This window comes from Acinonyx jubatus, chromosome A2, assembly GCF_027475565.1.
Source record: "Acinonyx jubatus isolate Ajub_Pintada_27869175 chromosome A2, VMU_Ajub_asm_v1.0, whole genome shotgun sequence".
Taxonomy (NCBI): domain Eukaryota; kingdom Metazoa; phylum Chordata; class Mammalia; order Carnivora; family Felidae; genus Acinonyx; species Acinonyx jubatus.
In genome coordinates this window covers 22,566,526-22,586,424 of record NC_069383.1, presented here as the reverse complement: position 1 = coordinate 22,586,424, position 19,899 = coordinate 22,566,526, and the positions used below count along the sequence as shown (strand labels likewise).

The following is a 19,899-nucleotide window of genomic DNA, read 5'->3' as shown; positions in this document are numbered from 1 at the left end:
TAAAGGTAAAAAGATAAAATGACTTTTAGGCCATTGGCATCATTCTATACCTTTCAGTGGATTAGACCTGACATATTTACAGCCCGAGACGTTCTTTTTGTTTTCAAATGAGTTATATAGCTTTCCTTTTCAGTCTTCCCTCCTCCTTTTTCTTGCTTCCTCGCTTCTCTCCTTTCTCCTTAAATATACACCCTTATAAAGCACTGAGCATATCATCTAGACTTTGGCCATCACCACTGCTGAGGCAAAGCTGAAGTTATACATCAACAAAGCACCCACCATCATGTGGGGGGGGTCACAAGTTCCCAGGCCTTGTCACCCTTGACACACTGACAAGGAAGTCCTGCTGTGATGTGTTTAAGGGACAGTCGGCCCCTGCTTGAGCAAGAGCAGAAACCCAGGCCTTCTGTCCAGAGAGCTAAGTTCAGTCCCTTACCCTAATTGGAAGGGCGTCCTGATTTTTTTACGCGGAGACTGTGTGCCTTCTTGGGAGATGCAGTGAAAAGAGGTATGCTTTCAAATCCCCTCCGTCTCATGTGGCTCCCCCAAATCGTCTCAACAGAGAGTGCGAGAGAAGTGGGCAGATCTCAGCATAGTAATAGCAAACAACAAATTAACAACTATGTACTTTAATCTTCAGCATTCATAATTGCACAGAGTGTCACGGATCACTTAAATAATACATGTCCGTTAATCTAATGAAGAAACCAGTAAAGTAGAACGTTTGGGACGGTCACTTGAGCATGTAAAAACTGTCTGCGAGTGACACAACACACAAAGAGCAGAAACAGAACAGGTCTTTGAGGGGTAGTTATTTAAAATCCTTACCAACAGGCAAAGCACCATGGAGAAACACACATAAATATATTCAACCTGCCAGACGCCTCAGCTAAACACGCAGCGATTCTAATAGGTTTGGCTACAGCGACTTTCCACATATATACAGTAGGTTCTAAAACACTAGGGGGGTTTGGTGATTGGAATGCAGTGTAGGAACAAAGGGGGACTATCGTCACTTTCAGAACAGAATTGAGTGGGGAAATCTAAACTCCCGACCAGTCAACTTTAAAATGGCATAAACAGAACTTTGTTACAGAGAGAGATGGTTTTTTTTTTTTCCCCTTGAAAATGTATATGTGTCATAAATGGCTGAAAATCTTGTCCATGCTAGGGGAAAGTTGAGGGTGGAAAATTGGCATTTTAAAAAAATCTATGCTGTAAAGAAAATAAAAAGCCAGAGCATTCTGGCATTAGCAAAAGGCTGAACTAAGTTCTCAGGCAATAAATTTATGGGGAAACATGACAGGCTCCTCATTAAAGCTATGTGTACGTTGGCTGAATTTTATACAAGATTCTTGAATCTTGTGGAAAATTGGGTACGGCTTGACATCTGAACAATGTCCCTGGTTTGTTTGATTTCTAAAGCATCGGAATATGTTGCACTTTGGAAATCAAGTAGAGAAGAATAAACACACTAAAACAGAACTGGGCTGAATCTTAAAGTTATTTTTCCATATGTCTCTATGAGATATTTATTACCTTTGTTTCTCTTACAAACTACGCCCCCCCCCCCCCCATGCTAGAAATACTGCGGTGCCTTCTCTTTTTCCAGTTGTTTTTTTTTTTTTTGGTGGCGAGAAAATAGTCCCGTTAAGGCAAATCTTACCCAGCAGCGGTAACCACCTAAGGACAGGCAATTTTCAGTTGGCTTTTCAGAAGCTGGTTGCCATGACAAAGAGGACAATTTATTCCTTGGTCCCTTATCACAGCTACAGATCACAGACCATAAAAATTAACAAGGTTTTTTCCTTTTTCCTGATGATTTCGGAGTTCCTCATCCTTACCTGAGGTCTTTTGTTCCCCCAATTAAATGGAATGAATGTCAGTCATCTAGCAATTCAATTAATGCTGATTCAAAATTCTGGCCCAAACCAGAATCTATAATCACAACCTCCTAATCACAGCTCAGTCGTGAGAATGAAAAGTAAGCAGGAAATTGCACTAATTACTCAATTAGACTAATACTGTATTTTTAAGCCAGGGCTTAAAGGGGCTGTCGGCTCTGACAAAGGACCTCGGAGTCGTCCTCACCATGTGTGCCTGCAGTGGCCTGATTGAGGCTGATGTTTTCAAGTGGCCATAATTTCTATCCATCTAAGACGGATGGACCTGAGCTGGGGAATGGAAATTTACAACCGATAAACCAACCACGAATGAGGGGCAGGTTGGGGAGGGCAGGGGGGCTTCACCGGCTCTTAACACAGGCCCGTATAACGGACAGGGCTCTTCTGGAGGAAGCCGGTGGCCCATGTGAAGGTGGCTGAGCACACGTCAGCACAGTGCTGGTTCCAGGAAAACATCTGGTGGGGAGCAGCACTCAGGAAGTGTGAGAGTGGCTCTAGCAAACTTCAAGGTGCCAGCCTCCAAACTCACCACGGAGCCTGCGGCGTGTGCCGGGCAGAGAGCTCCTCAGCCAGTGGGCCCGCCCCTGGGGGGGGCTGAAAGCTGAGAATCATCCACCCCCAGGGACAGCTTCTGGGGCTGCAAAGCCCACCTGGACAACCTCCACGAAGCCAAGAACAGGGAGTGAAAGAGAACTGGCTGGGAAGAACGTACCAGACGTGCCCGAAGAACTTACAAAACAATGCAGGATATGAACCAATATAAGCTGGACCTAAGTAGAAAGAAAGAAAAAAAAAAGCCCCCAAAATTAGACTCTTTTTTCTTACTCAGGTTCAGAAACTTAAATATTCTGTAAACAATAGGGAAGACACTCGAGCCTGCCATGCCTCTGGTTTTTGTAACACTCCCCCCGAGTTGGATGCAGGAAGGGAGGCGGACACAGAGGAAGGAGGGCCCATCGCACATGGCGTCGTCTTTCCTCTGCAGCAGTTGCTGAAAATGACCAACTTGGGAACTGCTCAGGGGTTCCGAAAGGAGACAAAGTATTTATTTGACTAAGACAGGCAAAGTCTTTACTTCCAGGGTTTGCCTTGCAGGTGGCCACTGCTGAGCGAGCGGGGATTCAGGGGGCCACCAGGGCCCCTGGTGGGCGGGTTCTGACCGCTGCGGGTGCCTGGAACCTTGGAGTCTCTTCCGGAGGCATTAGCTTGGCTCAGCCGGCCTGCAGGAGGCAAGAAAGCAGGGAGCAGAGCTGCAAGAATGACTCCAGGGACGATCTGCCAAGTATACTTTTAAGCTAATGAAGTCGTACGGTATAACCACTTGCAAGCTAATGAAGCCCTATTCAGCATCTACTCTAGGCTAAACGCTACTCTTCATCCTTGGAGGTAGGGAAGGGGCAGGGATGAAAGGAAGCCCAGCGAGCTTTCCCCCTCCCCCCCTTCCTCTCCGTTATCCCAACCAACTCAGTCTGGCCTTCATTTCTTCTTGGTAGAGATGGGTACAGGAGTGATTAGGGGAAAGACAAGAGAAAGTAGCGTGCTCAAGGGAAGGTTGGACGTGCTTTCAAGGTGCCCAGAAGCTGCAGAGGGAAACAAAACCTGCGGGAGAGGAAATCTAAGTGCCTCAGCTTAGCCTCTCAACTCAGCCTGAAATACATACCTTATCTGAATGATAAGTCCTTTCTCTCTATTGGCAATGCCTAATTCTCCCCACAACCTGGGATCACCTCCTGTTGCCCCCGCCCCTCCCCGCACGGCACCTGCACACTCCCCATGCCCTGCAAATAACGCAAGAATCTGAATATAAGAGATCAAGCTTTTCATATGACGATATTCCAAGCCGCAAACCTCAAAACGTTCTACCCAAAACGTTCTCTACCCAAAACGTTATCTCTACAGGTCAAAATATCTTACTAGGATGGTCCGTAGGACCCTGCTCCTCTTCCAGGTAATATTCTATCTTTTTCAAGTCTTCTGGGGTAAATCTCCATTTATTCTCAGCTGGTGGAGGCGGCACCTTGGGGCTGGATCGTTTCCGGGCAGAGCCAGAAGGAAGGGGCTGCTGGCAAGATGCTGGCAGGGAACCCGTAATCAGTCCTTCTGGGAATTTCTGAGCTAAGACTTTTAGACCTAGGTGTGGAAGAGCATCAGAAAAAGCGGCATTAACACGGTGAGGCTACAGTGAAACCTGGAAAGCTGGAAAGAAGCCTGCGTGTCTCCTGGTCTTTGGTCTGCTGGCCCAAGCCAACACAAGGACGTGAAATCTTAACTGCTTCGCCATTAAGTAAATTACACGAGAAACATGGTGGTTAGGTGGGATTCTGTGAATTCCACCAGAAATCCTTCTGCTCCAGTCTTCAGCCTTAAGGCTTGCTTACAGAGCCCTAAAGCAACAGCATTATTTCTGGAATTAAAAACATGTGCCGATGGAGCTAACGGAAGTTTCACATAATTCCTGACCCCTTGCAGCCAGCACGGTTGTCTCTCTTTCCAGAATTCTTAATTCTGCGCGTGGAGAGGAAAAGGGTGACGGGGGAGGGGTTGAAGGACTCTGAGTCCAACTCTCTTTTCAGTCCTAAGCAGAATACAGCCCACTCACCTCCGGAAAGCATGAAGAGGTTCTCAAATCCCCGCTCACACATGGTGGTGGCCGCCTGGCTGGCCAGCCTCTCGTCGTCGTCGTACAGAATGATGATCTTGCCGTGAGCATTTTTCTAAGAGTCACATGAGTTAAGGTCCCCCCCACACTGAGCTCAGGCTCCTAGACTCTAAAGAAACCCCCAGGGAACAAAGAACCGTCAAGGCTCCCCTTTCTGAGTTCAGAGAACGTCGGACAACCCCATCACCCCAGCAGTTACTGGATTTTTTCCTCTCGTGGAAACCACACAGGCTGGTAGTCTTATCTTTTAGAAACTAGTATTACCACGGTCCAAGACAAAACTAGCTCCCTGCTTGATGCCTTTTGATTCTTGTAGCTTCACAACCTTGAAAAGTTAAGTATTAACAACCTCCATTCCACAGGTGAGGAAATAGAAAAAAACCTGTGTGCCCCACGTGTCTACCGTGGCCTTATTTATAATAGTAAAAAAAAAAAAAAAAAAAGGGAACCACCCGAAAGCCCACTAGAGAGGAACAGTTTAGTAAATCATAGTAGAGTATATAAGATGAGATAATGTAGTGCAACCAAAACGGAGTTTATAAAGAGCATGGGGAAATACACTGTACTCCGGCACGAGGAAGAGTCAAAATTCTAAATTATATATACAGTATGATTTCTGCTCTGGTTTTCAAAAGAATACATAGAGGACAATCTGAAATAAAGTATGCAAAAAACATAATCGGAGTTGGGTCAGTGGTGATTATCAGTCTTCCTTTTTAGATCTTCCCGAATTGAAATTATTTTCTATTTGTGTAATTTTTGTAGGCAAAAAAAAAAGTAAAATTTGAAGAAGGGAAAAATTTAAAACAGAGGGAAAAACATTTCCTTAAGTTTTACTTGGGAAAGCTTTCTGGGGGAAAAAAAACAAAAGTCTTAGGACTAACTCTCAATAGGTCACAGCCTTTAACCTAATGTGTTGTGGCCCACTGCAGGATGGCTTAGAAACATCTGCCAGGATGGCCAGGATACTCGGCAAGAGCTAAGAACCCAAATTCTAAAATATGCTAAGTAAGCTAATTAATATCAAAGGTCCTTCACAGAGGTTTTTTTCCCTAGGAGCATGATTCATGGCAAGTTCAACTCGTACAGTCCTCAAACCACCCAACTCCATAAAATGCAACAAAGGATACGTATTCAAGAATGTCATTTGAATAAGGGTTCATTGTCCTAGACAGAGTTGCGATGGGGTAACTGTAAGCTGCAGAGAGAAGAAAAAGCTTAGGACGTTTGTTGCTTTCTGTACAATTTTGCCCCAAATTCCTGCCTGGTTTAAACTCTAAGAGTTCAGGGGTGCCTGGGTGGCTCAGTTAGTTAAGCGTCTGACTTCGGCTCGGCCATGATCTCGCGGTTCGTGGGTTCGAGCCCCGCGTCGGGCTCTGTGCTGCCAGCTCAGAGCCTGGAGCCTGCTTCAGATTCTGTGTCTCCCCCGTCTCTCTGCCCCTCCCCTGCTCACGCTCTGTCTCTGTCTCTTTCTCAAAAATAAAGAAACATTAAAAAAATTTTTTTTTCAAGTCTAAGAGTTCAAAGAAATACAGTTTCAAAATCAGTAAGCCATAAACGTGGACACGTCTTCGAGAGAAAAGAAACAGGACACTATGAACAAAACATGAAGCTTCGTGTCACCGTTTCTGACATTTAGCACCAGGCCCCAGGGCCATCTGAGAATGTCCCAAGCCTCTCTCAGAGCATTACGGTAGAGCCAACGTACAGGTTCCCATGGTGGATTTGGTTAACATGTCACTTCCGGAATTGCTGACCCTGGAATGTGGTTCAAGCTGGCCTGGACTAAAGGATGGGCTCTGTTCTTGGGACTGAGATGCTAGAACGTCTTACCTCCAACGATGTGGCACTGTTGGTAGGAATCTCTGTCTCGCACATCTAGCAGCAGGAAGGGGCAGTTGGGATAAGGTCGGTCTTTGGTGTTGGGCTCGGCTTTCTTCACTAGCCCTTTGTCTAGATCCAGTTCCCCAACACCACTGATGACGCTGCAAGTGAAAAGCAGGTCGTCAGAAACCACTCAGGGGTGAGTGGCTCCAAGGTCAAAGGCGTTTCTTCAGAATAGCGAGAGTGCTCAATGTCTTTCAAAGGGCGCGTCAAAGAAAAAGGAAAATGGATATGGTGTCTCAGTTCTGTCTCTGAATGCACGACCCTATGGATTCCTATTCTATCACACTGGACCCCGAGGAAGGGACCCATGTGTCCGTATCACCTTCAGAGAATGCATGTTAGGTCATTAGCATGGCTGAGGGGACAGAGACTGTAGAGCACATGCTGCCTCCAGCAACAAGAGCAGCATTCAGAGAAAAGAAAGAGGCCAACAGTTGATCTGATGGAATGTGAGGAGTGTCAGAAAGCAGAGCGAAAGGGAAAGAATAAGGTTGATAGGACAGGAAACACGGAGGCCTTCTATGTCCATCATACGTAACACAAACCGACAGCAACGTTTTAACGTATTCCATCTACTTATAGGGTGACCTAGCTGATGCGTATTTTGAACCTTAACATCGTCAATAGTTATCTGTACTTATTCCCAGGTTATAGGTCACAGCGTTGAGGTTGAAGAGGCTTCCAGATTTGGTGGCATTCGTATAATGAGACAGAGGAAAAACGAGGATCGAAGTGAGTGAGTTCACCATTGACAGTTCTGTTTCTAAGGTCGTAAGATTGGTCGCCATATTCAGATTGGAGGCGAAATGTAGTAAAAACACGAATCAAAGGAATAAGAGGAGTAGGCGTTATGAATAAGACGGCAGGTAGTGAAATATCTGTATTGGATGAAAAGAGGACTCCTTTCCCAGGCAACTGTGAAGGCTTGTGTGCCGGACCACACGCCAGCACGCACTGATGTCTCCTCTCCCGGCACGGCAAATCAAATTCTGCGTCTAAACCTCGACGTCACTCGATGCCACAGAGCGCATATTTCGTTGAACCAAAGGAGAAGAAAATCTGTCTCATATGAAACCACGTCCTCAACGGAAGTCCCGTTGGTCCATCTCGTAAATGCAATTTTCAAGTTCTTGCGTAAAAGTAGTCACAGAAAAATAACAGCGGTACCGATGATAGCAATTCTTTCTCTGGTAGACCTGGTTTCTCGACTACAGTTGTTTTCGCCATTGTAGAAGGGATGGTTATGTGCGGAAAATCAGCACCGTCTTATAATCAATGCCTAGTGTTTGTGAGAAAAGGGTTGCATCACAGCAAGAAGGACCCATCACATGCTGTTTGCAAATCGACACCGAGGGCTGCTTCCCTGCTCCTTTGCACCTGTGTAATAGCAGAGTATGGTGTAGGGCACTCTATTTTTCTTCTGATCTCAGACAGGGTAATTATAAGCTGCAGCAGACAGAAAAGGGGGTGGGAGTGGGAATCAAAAGATAGGAGATGTAAAGCTGAGTCCCAATAGCAAACCTGCACACGGGAAGGCTGAGAAGAATGGAATTAAGGAGCGAAAATTAATGCTCTCCTATCAATATATTCTTACCTAAACGCATCGAGATGCTGTGAAAAGATTCAGGCGATGGCATTTATATCAAGAGAAAATAGAGGGGCTGGGATGAAAATGTGGGACTTGACTACTGCCAGTCTGCTTCTAAGGCGATTATATCACTGAAACTGGTACCCAGGTTAGTATGAAGTAAAATACAGTGAAAACATGAATCTGATTAGCATACCTCTGCAGAGTCGAGCGACTGGAATCCCCGGCTCCCGCGCTGTTTGTGGACTGGACAGGGCTTGGCGACTGCTCCCCGGGGGTCCCCTTCCCGTTGGTCCTGGCACTGACTTCCCCATCGGGCTCCGAAGTCGCAGAATCATTGTCTAAAATTTGCAAATGAACAGGTATATTGGACCTCAGAGTTGATTTCACTTGTCGGGCAGTCCCACTGAAATGAGGTCAAGGCAAGGAAATCCTATCACGGTGATTAAATTGTCCCCTAAGTTCTAACACGTAAGTTCTCAAAACGTAGTCGCGGATCCCAGGAGTCCCCAAGACCCTGTCAGGGGGACCTGCCAGGTCTCTTTTACCGGGTTGATATTTGCCCTCAGGGTGCCAAAGAAACAGTGGCTAAAACTGTGAGCGCCTTAGTAACACTCAGGGCAGAGGCACCAAGTTTGATTAGGAATTATCGTATTTTTTTCACCAACACGAACGCACTCAGTTAATAAATACAGCGGTCACATTTTAGCCAGTCCCTGATGGAGCTGCGATAATAATTCTATTAAGTCTCATCTTTTTTTTTTTTAAACGTTTATTTACTTTTGAGACAGAGAGAGACAGAGGATGAACGGGGGAGGGTCAGAGAGAGAGAGGGAGACACAGAATCTGAAACAGGCTCCAGGCTCTGAGCTGTCAGTACAGAGCCCGACGCGGGGCTCGAACTCACGAGCCGTGAGATCATGACCTGAGCCGAAGTCGGACGCTTAACCGACTGAGCCACCCAGGCGCCCCTATTAAGTCTCATCTTTAAGTATACGCCTTTTGAACATTCTGTGTAATGACATCGGGGGCCCACATACGGTAAGTCTGCTCCAGACTCGTGCACGTGGCAGACATTCTCTCAAAAATGATCTAAGTGAACTTGTCGTTTCAAGGAAAAAAAACAACTGATGGGCTCTGTTGTAGCGACTAAATCCTACCCCAAAATCAGAGTTTTGGAAACTAGCTGCCCTCAGGAGCTTGGGTGCCTCCCCGTACTTAATGACTTTTCTGATACAACAGGTGATGACGTTAATAAGTGTGATTTTTTTTTAAATTTCTTTAACGTTTATTTATTTTTGAGACAGAGAGAGACAGAGCACGAATGGGGGAAGGACAGAGAGAGAGGGAGACACAGAATCGGAAGCAGGCTCCAGGCTCTGAGCCGTCAGCCCAGAGCCCGACGCGGGGCTCGAACTCACGGACCGTGAGATCGTGACCTGAGCTGAAGTCGGAGGCTTAACCGACTGAGCCACCCAGGCGCCCCAATAAGTGTGATTTTTTAGATGTTGTGTAATGAACAAAATTTGTCAGTATTTGGAAGATCCTCCTAACTCGGCGAATCAATATTTTCCAAGTGGCCAAAGAGTGAGGTTATAAAATTATGCGTGGGTAAAAAGCTTCATTCAATGAGCTTAAGGTAATGGAATCCAAACCATGCACTGATCCGGTTTCAGATTCCACATTACAACTAACCTTTAAGAAGCTACCGGTTGTCAAGTTTCAGTACAGCCTCAAAGATGTGTATCCATAATTATCTGAAAGAGCTATTAAAAGATTCTCTCTTTTCAACTGCAGGTCTGTGTGAGGCCAGATTTCCTTCGTATACTTCAATCCAAAGAGCATATTGCCACAGAGTGAACGCAGAAGATATGAGAATCGGCTGTCCACTCTTAAGTCAGACGCAGAGGTTTACAAGAAGATGGAAAACAAGGCCATGCTCAATAAACTTTTTGTTTGTTTGTTTTGGAAACACAGCTATTTTGCCTTAAAATGCCAGTTACGCGTGTCATGGGCTTAATATCACTATTTGTAAGTGAAATAGTGAATACATATTTTTAAGCTCTCAGTTAAAAATTTTTAATGCCCTAAATATCGAAAGAGGGGCGCCTGGGTGGCTCTGTCGGTTGAGCGTCCGACTTCAGCTCAGGTCACGATCTCGCGGTCCATGGGTTCGAGCCCCGCCTCAGGCTCTGGGCTGATGGCTCAGAGCCTGGAGCCTGCTTCCAATTCTGTGTCTCCCTCTCTCTCTGACCCTCCCTCGTTCGTGCTCTGTCCCTCTCTGTCTCAAAAATAAATAAACATTAAAAAAAATTAAAAAAAATAAATATCAAGAGATATAATGCACCCACACAAAAACTATTTGAGGTCCTCGATAATTCGGAAGCGTGCGGAGGGAGACTGTACCAAAACGTTCGAGAATTTGCTGTTTCCACTGGTATGATGAGCAAAGAAAGAAAGATAAGAGGCCTCGTCATTGAAGAGGACACTAAAATTTATTTTTCATATGATATAATCTACTAGAAATTTCAGGAGAATCCTCTGAGAATAAGGAAAATAAGCGTGCACGTGGATAAAGAAAAGAAATACTAACAGGCAAACAGTTTTTCCCACATGCCAATTAGAAAGGAACATGAAGAGCATCTCATTCCCAGTAACAACAGCAGATATAAGATATGTTCTCCTAGAAAACAGGACTATTAAGAAATGCAAAGGGCCCATACAAACTTACATCCTTTATAGGTCTTAGACAAATTTTACTTGAGAGACATTACAGAAAACCTGAATGAAGAGAGTGATGTATCTTCACATTCCTGACTGGGTGACAAAAGTGAAACGATGTTAATCCTTTCCAAATTTCATTTTTAGTCCTAAAACAATCCCAGTGGGGTTTTAGAAAAGCTTAAAGGGATTGTACAAATGAGAAGGAAGAAAAAAATATATATATACACACACACACACACACACACACACACACACATATGTACATACGGGTAATTTGGAGAACATGCCTTACCGAATAGTAACATATGTGGCAAAGATAAATGATCAAAACAACGCTGAACCACAAACCAGAATGACGGGGATATAAGAGAGAACACAGAAACAAATCCCAGGATATACATAAAAGCTAACATATATTAAAGGTAACATCGCAAACGAGTGGGTAAAGGGAGAACACTTGCATAAATGGTGGTGGGATAACGTGTCACCTCTCTAGAAAAATCAAATTTAGATAACCCCCTCACATCATATGCCACAATATGTAACAAGTGGATTGATGTAGGGAGAAAACCCAAACCACCAAGCAAGGTAATAGAAGAAAATATAGGTGAATAATTTATCTTAGCTTGGATTTTACGAGTCTAAGGCAATAAAAGGAAGCACAACGCGAAAGGCTAATAGATTTAATCACATAAAGATGCAAACCTTGTGGATGTCAAAAATGAACACCAAGAAAATTAAAAGGTGAGTAACAAATTAGGAAAAACATCTATGACATATATGCATTAGAAAAGCTTAATATAGTGAATTTACAGAATTAAAAAAAAATTAACTAGTGCTTTAATTGGAAAAAGATCATGTGCACCAGGTAAAAATGCAAACAAGATAAATTTGTTAATATGGAAAGGAAGTCCCTTCCCACTCCTGACCTCTAGGCCCTCAGGCCCCCTCTTCCAAGGGAAACACCTGCACGTATTTATGCCTCCCTCCAGAAATAAAACAACTACGTACTTCTGCACATATTTTATTTCCTCCCCTTTTTACATATCAGGAGAACACTATCCATACTGCTCTACACTTAGGTTCTTGGTTTGGTCGTTGTTTTATTTTTACTTAACGATGGAGATTTGGATTTGCAAACTTCACATTGTCAAGTGAAGCCTTTTCTCATTTTCTAGGCTGTACTTGTTTCCAATGTTTAATGAGACCCTAATGCACGGAGCTTTTCCAAATCGGTAAAAGATGAGCGTTCCGTGAGAAAAAAAGAATGGGGAAGGACGGGTAATGTTCTCAGAAGAAGAAATGTGTGTGGCCAATAATCGCACACATACACAAGGCTCAGTTTCATGCCCGGAGAGATTCAAAAGAAAATGATCAGATACTACTTTTGACCCATCAAGTTGGCAAGCACGTGCAAAAATGATAATTCTTCGGCACTGCCTGGGATGGGGAGGAACAGGTCTTCTCATTTATTTGCTGGGAATGCAAACGGGGAGAACCATTCGGGTTCATTCGGGAATGCAAACGGGGAGACAGTGCGGAATCAGCGCCTGAGCGTCTGAAAATGGTTCCGCCCTTTGACCATCTGCAGCAAAATTTATCTTCAGGAAATAATCAGAACCACACTCATGTTTACGTATTTACACAGCAGCATTATTTTAGAAAAGCGAAAAATCAGAAAAGCTGTCACCTCCGGTAGGAGAATAGTTAAATCAGTTATGGTATGTCCAAAGGACAGACATTATATGACGACACAACCTTTACGATCAAGCTTTTGAAGTCTATTCAATGACACAGGACAGCAGGCATGATGAAATGCTAATCTGGAATAGCATAATTCAAAAGTACGCACAAAGAATATGGATTCGGGTGCGCAGTTAGGGGGAAAAGTAGAGCAAAATGTTAACAGGGATTATTATTTTAATTTTCTTCCTTACATGTTTTTTGCAATTTTCTAATTTTCTAGAAATATACTTTGAAGTCAGGAAAAAACAATAAACATCACAAAAGGAGGTTTTTTCCTCCTTCAAAAATAGCCAATATGCATACAATCTGTTCTGCAGGCATTCCTGAGTGAGTTATTATTCTGTGTAGAGCACTAGAAAAACACTAATATTACTCACACATTATGGTGTCCTACTTTACAAGAGCCTATTTTGCTGTGCAAATTTATCTCAGAAGAGAAAATTGCATGTGCCCATATGTTCTGGTGCTGTAATCTCCATGAATTCAAGGACCAAATCCAGGTACTTATATAACCAGGTTAAAATTGGGAGTACTTGTATGAGGAGACTCAATTATCTCTGTTACAAAGAACCCTTATTTCTCTGCCGTGTGAGAGGCATCTGTCAAAGATAAATTCCTGTCTTTGTCAGATGCTCTTTATCCTCCCTAACAAAAACAAGCCCAGGGAAATGACAGTTAAGTTGCACAAAGCCAGTGTTCGAACTTCCTGAGAAACTGGTCTTGAAATCCGAAGTCAAATCCCTGGCCTGCATCAACCTTAACAAAACATATTCCCCTTCAATAAACAGCCACACGTTGATGGTTGAGGGCCTGAGGATAGAATAAAGACCTTAACTCTGCGTATTCTTTTCACGACAGTGCCACTGAGAGGTTTTATTTTCGACTTGGCATTTAAGAAAGGAAACCTGGAGCTGGAAAGCTATCTTCCCAGCCCGGTCTCCAACCTAGCACCTACGCCTCCCCAGGTCATCGCCAGGCTAGATGACTCGATTCTCCAAACCCGCTCTCCGTGCCTTTGCTCAGGTTGCAAGACTCTCGCCCGTCACTTGCACCTGTTCAGATCCTACCCTCTGTTACGGTCCAGCTCACAGGCTTTAAGAAAGCCCCCCTGAGGGGCGCCTGGGTGGCGCAGTCGGTTAAGCGTCCGACTTCAGCCAGGTCACGATCTCGCGGTCCGTGAGTTCGAGCCCCGCGTCAGGCTCTGGGCTGATGGCTCAGAGCCTGGAGCCTGTTTCCGATTCTGTGTCTCCCTCTCTCTCTGCCCCTCCCCCGTTCATGCTCTGTCTCTCTCTGTCCCAAAAATAAATAAAAAACGTTGAAAAAAAAATTAAGAAAAAAAAAAGAAAGCCTCCCTGGGTTTTCTAACTGGAAAGTACCCTTCCTTCTTCAGAACTCCCAGAGCGAAGACCCTGGTTATGAGCGGAGACTCGCAGATTTGTATCCTACGCCCCTCCCTTACTGGCTGTACCCCCTTGAGCCAGTCGTTTAACCTCTGAGGCTTGGGCTTCTCATCTCTAAGCATTTGCTTCTTCCAGAGTCTCTGGTAAGGTGAAGTAAGAAAGCTGCGTGAAGTGCTTAGCAATGTATATTTAACGAATGATGACTTCTTTCTAATCCTTCATTATGAATTTCTGCCACATTAGCAATTTTGCGCTTCTGTTCTCATTTTCCTCGCCCAACACGCACACATGCCCGCACGTGTGCACACGCGACTACCAACTCCATGTGAGCAGGGCTGTATCGTCTCTGTAGTCTCCTAGCACCTAATTCTGTGACGTGTACGTAGGTAGAAGGCACTAAAAATATCCGTTGAGAAAAAGTAATTGGTATATTAAACACACACAGAGCGTTTCAAACCACGAAAACACACCAACCAACCCACCACACAAAAAAACATTAACAACTACAAATGTTAGAGCTGGAAAACCAGAGGCTTTTTAAAAGACAGAAGAATGAACAATTAAAGCACCAGAGAGCATGTCTCGGACGGTAACGATCTAATTACAAATAGATATATCGAAGTCCCAATTCCCTGTGGACACAAGAGCAAAGGTGGACAGGGCGAGAACTTCGGTCACACGGTCCATCGGTTATTTCCCCCACGTCCTCAATTCTCATTACCTTCTAGCCTTTGAATCTCTTCAGCTGTCACTTCCAGTGTTTGATCAGATAGGGAAGCAACCTGGATGACCTGATAGAAAAAAAGAATGAAATATGTAGATGTGTTTATGTTTGTTAGTCTTTAAACAGAGGCAATTCTGTCTTTAACAAAAGACGAGGAAACATCAAAGATCTCTTGTTTCAAGAAACTGTCAGGGTCCTCCACTGGAGACTAAATCTCAGGCCTCCTTACTTTTGAGGAGCGGGAATTACACCACAGATGATCAGTCCAGAAACACAGATTCGTTTAAAACATCACACAATAAACTTAAAAGTCCAAAAGGATAATTTAGGACAAGAAACATGCGTAAATGGTCATGCACATTCCAGTCCCAACATAACACACAATACTTAACCGTGACAGAATTGAATCAGCAATTCGACATTCAATGAAGAAATCAATGTCTTATGAATATATATATATATATTTTTTAATGTTTATTTACTTTTGAGAAAGAGAAAGAGAGAGCAGGGGTGAGGGGGGAGGGACAGAGAAGGAGAGGGAGACACAGAATCTGAAGCAGGCTCCAGGCTCCACGCTGTCAGCACAGGGTCCCGATGCGGGGCTCGAACTCACAAACTGCAAGATCATGACCTGAGCCGAAGTCAGACGCCCAACTGACTGAGCCACCCGGGTGCCCCTGAATGTATTTAGCACAACACGGTATACCCTCCCGCCCCCACATGGTTTTTAAAGCACTTTTCACAGCTCGGCTCATAAGACCCATGATCCACCACGTCAATGAAACTCGAGAGACCAGAATTCTAGATTCGAAACATGAAATTAAAGCGTGCAAGGAAAAATACAACCTAAACCATAAATGCGACGATTTAAAAGTAGAATGCACATTTTACTTTATCAAATTCTTATCAAAGAAGATAGCTCACACCGTCCTTGAATGAGCACACACTGCACACCTCTTAATCCTCCCATGGGTGAAATGTACAGACAGAAGAAACCCTTCTGCAAATATTACCTAGAGTGGAATTTAGAAGTACTCACATAAACCGGCACTCATTAGAGTCTTTACCCCAATGGGAAGATCGCTGAACTTACCAGCTGGGCAAAAGTTGTAACTTTCAGTCTCTTGAAAAGCTCATCTTTTTTGTATCTGTAATCTGAAAAGCAGGATAGGACAAATAATTTTGCAGGTATACTTTTCTTTCTTAGAGGTACTCGTTCTGTCTAGTCGTCGAGTTACGTGGCATGATCTTCAAGTTATTTATATGCTTTTACATATGTTATCTAATATTTGGTCCTCATGACATCCTCGGAATTAAGTGTGGCAGGTATGATCATCATCTCTTCATTTTTTTCCCCATTTGCTTCAGCTGGTAGGAGGCCTGGAGTTGAGTTTATAAGCCACCCTTTTGCGTCTAGTGACTTTACCCCTCATGTCATTTCATCCATTTGCCATTTTCACTCGGCTATCTCTCTTTGGACCGTGCTGTCTTGCATGCATGTTGTAAGCCACTTTCAATCCTTTGCAGAACAGAGCAAGGAATAAACGTCTGCAACTTACAGATGAGGACAGAGACCCAGAGAAGCTGAGTTGCCCCAGGTCAAACAGTTGGTGAGACATTTACACCCTACTATTCCAACCCTGCCTCAAAGAGAGAACAATTCTGTTCCTGAGGTTACAAGTTACACTGGAGACACGGGGACAACCTTTTTTTCTCCCCGGGGTACAATGCTGGGCACAGAGTTCTTATGCCTGGTCCTGATAATCTTCTCTATCAGTTTCTCTGCATTTCCACCTTCAGTAAAAATCCACACGCTCAGTTGTATGAGATGAAAAAGTTCCCGAGATCTATCATGCAGCTGTGTGAATGTACTTAACACTACTGAGCCGAACACTTAAAAACGGTGAAGACGGTAAATTTTATGTTATGTGTGTGTGTGTGTGTGTGTGTGTGTGTGTGTGTGTGTTTTACCTCAGTTAATTAAAAAAAAAATCATGCTAAAACATCCATATTTATTCTGCGCTATCTTTCTGGTTCTGACTCATAACTCAAAAGGGGGTACTTCTGCACTTGTTAACATTTCTTCATATCACATTTGAATGGTCGTTTTAAAATTTTAGCCAATCTCACTTGAGCTAATACCTGTCCCGTGGAGGCATGCTAAAAGTTAGCTTCCATGCAATTTTCTGAAGATGACTGCCGATTCTAAAGAATTTTTGGCATTGAACTTCCCCCCCACCCCCTACACTCCACTACTCTTCACCATTTTCATATGGGTGGTCACGACTCCTCAAGTATTGCCACATTATTTCAGAATCATTAAAGGTTAGATAGATAATTACTATGGCCTTCACAGCAAAAAAAAGTCTCCTAAACCAAGACTCCTAGCAACAAAGGAAAGGATTAGAAGTATTTAAAACGATTTACCTGGTGTCACTAATCATTTCCGTGAATTTTCTAAAAACGAACACACAATGAACACTTTGGAGGATGATGTTAGCTTGGTTTACCAAACACTTTACGAACCATGGTCAGGAAATAACAGTACGTTAAAAACTAGCCTTCTGTAAATATATCAAGACTGACTGTTACAACGAATTAAAGCTTCTCTGTTCTGAGACGCCTCAAAGAGAGCGATGTGGCTCACAACGAACCACTACTTCTAGAAAATTCTCAGGGTAGCTTCCTCTGGACACAACAAGGTAACAAACCTAGACGCAAAGGACCTTCCAAGACTCACCAGGATGCAGCCCCAGCAGGTTGGGCAGAAGCTTGCAAAAAAATCCAACTGAATAGTTACAGCATTCCTCTCAGTCACCACCGATTTGCCCACCAAAAGCCACTCACGTAAGTCAGAATGGTGATAAGTCAGCCAAGAAAGAGAGGCAACAGCTCTCGAGGGGTTTGCACTGCGGCATTCGTCCACTGATCTTCTTTTGGTACAGTTACAAAGTTTGAAATACTTCCCCAATTCTTCACATGCGCAGTACAAAAGGTACACGTGCAAATCCCCTTTGACTACGTACAGACGATCTCAAACCCAAACCAGGCTCTACCACATTCTACCCATTGGCATTTCTAGTACCCTCTAGGCATGAGACGCCCCACTGTGCATTTGAGCCTGTACTCTACATACCTGGTTCTTGTTTAGAAGGACAGCCATCACTGGGACTTTCTGACATTATTACTCAGAGATAAAAGATCAAACTAGACGTCTGACAGTAAGTTTTAAATGTTATGGAAAAGGACGACTGGGAACACTCTGTCAGCCCGTCCTTGCAAGGGCGAACAGAGCTTTAAGAATGGAGCCTCTGCTCCCATCGTCGCTCCCCAACTCGCGGATGGAGACAAAAAATCCGAGTTGCAGATCCGTTATCAAGGTCTTCTTCTCCAGTAAGTCTGGAGTCTAAGTCTGACTCTCTCGAGTTACTGGAAGGACAGAGACCTGACTATCTAGGATGCTTCACGCAGGTGTCATCTAACCACCAGAAGCCAAGAATAGGCTTTGTGCGCGGTCAATAGGCACAGGGTGTCTGTTTTCTCGAGAGAGAGTTGAAAGAAGATTCAGATTACAAAGGAATTCTGCGTTTTCAGGGTTCTGTTAAAACACGTTATTAGCGAAGGGAAGCTGGGCTCACAGGGGAAGACAAATCAAAGGAAGTAACAGAACGAGGTTTGTGATTTCACAGAAAGACACGGCATCTAAGGTAACCCGAGAAAAGTGATGGATCTAGGGTGTCATGAAACAAGGCAATATTCTCCTCCCTTTCGGCCCAAAAGAACATCTACAACAGAAAATGGGAAAAGAGAAGGAAATAGCTTCCAAAACGTAGATCTCAAACCAGAATCTGAAGTAATTCTAGTCGGGGAATCAGCACAAACTGTGTGTGAAACAAGGTGAGAGTGGCCTCCTGTCTTACTAAAAGGAAGTCCGAAACTTCTAAAGAGGGAAGCAAACATTTTCAAGGACTCTATTCTAGAGGTATTTGGGGGGCGGGGGTGGGGTGGGGGAAGAGAAGCTCCATTTAAAGTTTAGATATTAAAGAAATCACATTGCGCTTTTAAGAAATGTTTTCAACAGGGCTTGGCAATCTGGGCGGAACGGGGCGTTTTCAGGGGACAAATTTCGGTGTGGACGTGAGAACTTACGCTAAGCTACGAATGGACAGAGGAGGCAAAAGGGGACCTCAAACCCAAACAGAAGCAGGCTGGCTGAACTTTACCTGCTGTGGATGAATTACGGGCGATGACAACGAAGCATGGGTGAGTAAATGAGACTTTTTTCCTAGTTGAAAACGTGACGGCATACTTAAAATATATACACTTGTGTCATGTATAATGGAATAAAGCGATAGCATCTAATATAAAGGAACCGAGAAGAAAAGGATACTGTGACGTGACACATTAAAAACCAAATGTCTAGAACATTAGCCCTCATAGCGAGACGTGGCACATAACAGAGTCGGCATAAAGCTGTTCCTGAGTCCACAGTGATGGCTGCGGTTTCTCGATACCCCAGCAATTCAAAAGAAGCAGAAACATTATCATTTAAATGAAAAGGTCTGCTGTGTAATAACAGAAGTTCTGGTGAATTCTGGATTTGTAGTATTCTCTTCCCAAAAGATGTCTATTACCAGAGGGAAGTCCTGAACTGTTAACCATCAGAGTGCCTCTTTACTACCGTCAGCTAAAGATTCCCCTGTCACTGGGCTCTTCTGCTGAGGATATGAACAAATCCATCTAAGAAAATACATGTTCCTACTTCTTTAATTCTCGCCTTGATGTGTACACTTTACATCTATTTTGGACACAGAATGAAAAATTATGCTTTTGTGCAAGGGTAATGCACAAAATGACTAGTAGCATATCTTTGCAGATGAGTAGTTTTTAAGAAGGAACGCATGAAATATGATTTTTAATTAAAGGAAAGCAGAGACTGAAATGAATTTATAAGGCATAGCACCGCTTTAAGCTTTCTCCCTCACTCCTCTGTGTCTTTCATGGATACTGACTAATTTATACACACAAGGATGTTATAAAATAAGAGATAATATTATTCCCATCTCAGGAACAGAGAAAACTAAGAAAATGGGAAAGATCATGACCTTGGAAAAGGTCGTGGAGACTGCAGTACAATGAAACCAGAAGCTTGGACTCTCGCTGCTTAAGTAGAGCTCATTCTACATTCCAACACTAACATCTCCTATGGGATAGAAGTCGGGCAGAACTTGGCCCTCAAGCAACAACCTTAGCAGCTGGCCGGGACG

At 43.9% G+C, this 19,899-nt stretch overlaps 1 protein-coding gene across 4 annotated transcripts in view; it reads right to left on the bottom strand.

Annotated features, from left to right (window-relative positions):
* Positions 1–1,612: 1,612 nt before the first annotated feature.
* The window catches only part of CEP41 (centrosomal protein 41), a 46,382-nt gene continuing 28,095 nt past the window's right edge, over positions 1,613–19,899 (bottom strand). For 3 of the 4 annotated variants that reach the window (XM_027075481.2, XM_027075483.2, XM_015071057.3), the window contains 8 exons: positions 15,726–15,787; positions 14,630–14,699; positions 8,235–8,379; positions 6,397–6,548; positions 5,694–5,761; positions 4,504–4,618; positions 3,819–4,034; positions 2,922–3,124 (listed from right to left, as the gene is read on the bottom strand). In XM_027075481.2, the coding sequence (XP_026931282.1) occupies positions 2,976–3,124; positions 3,819–4,034; positions 4,504–4,618; positions 5,694–5,761; positions 6,397–6,548; positions 8,235–8,379; positions 14,630–14,699; positions 15,726–15,787 (977 nt within the window). In that variant the 3' untranslated portion in view covers positions 2,922–2,975. Of the gene's footprint in view, positions 3,125–3,818; positions 4,035–4,503; positions 4,619–5,693; positions 5,762–6,396; positions 6,549–8,234; positions 8,380–14,629; positions 14,700–15,725; positions 15,788–19,899 lie in introns of all 4 variants that reach the window. The other variant, XM_027075482.2, reaches the window with a different exon arrangement.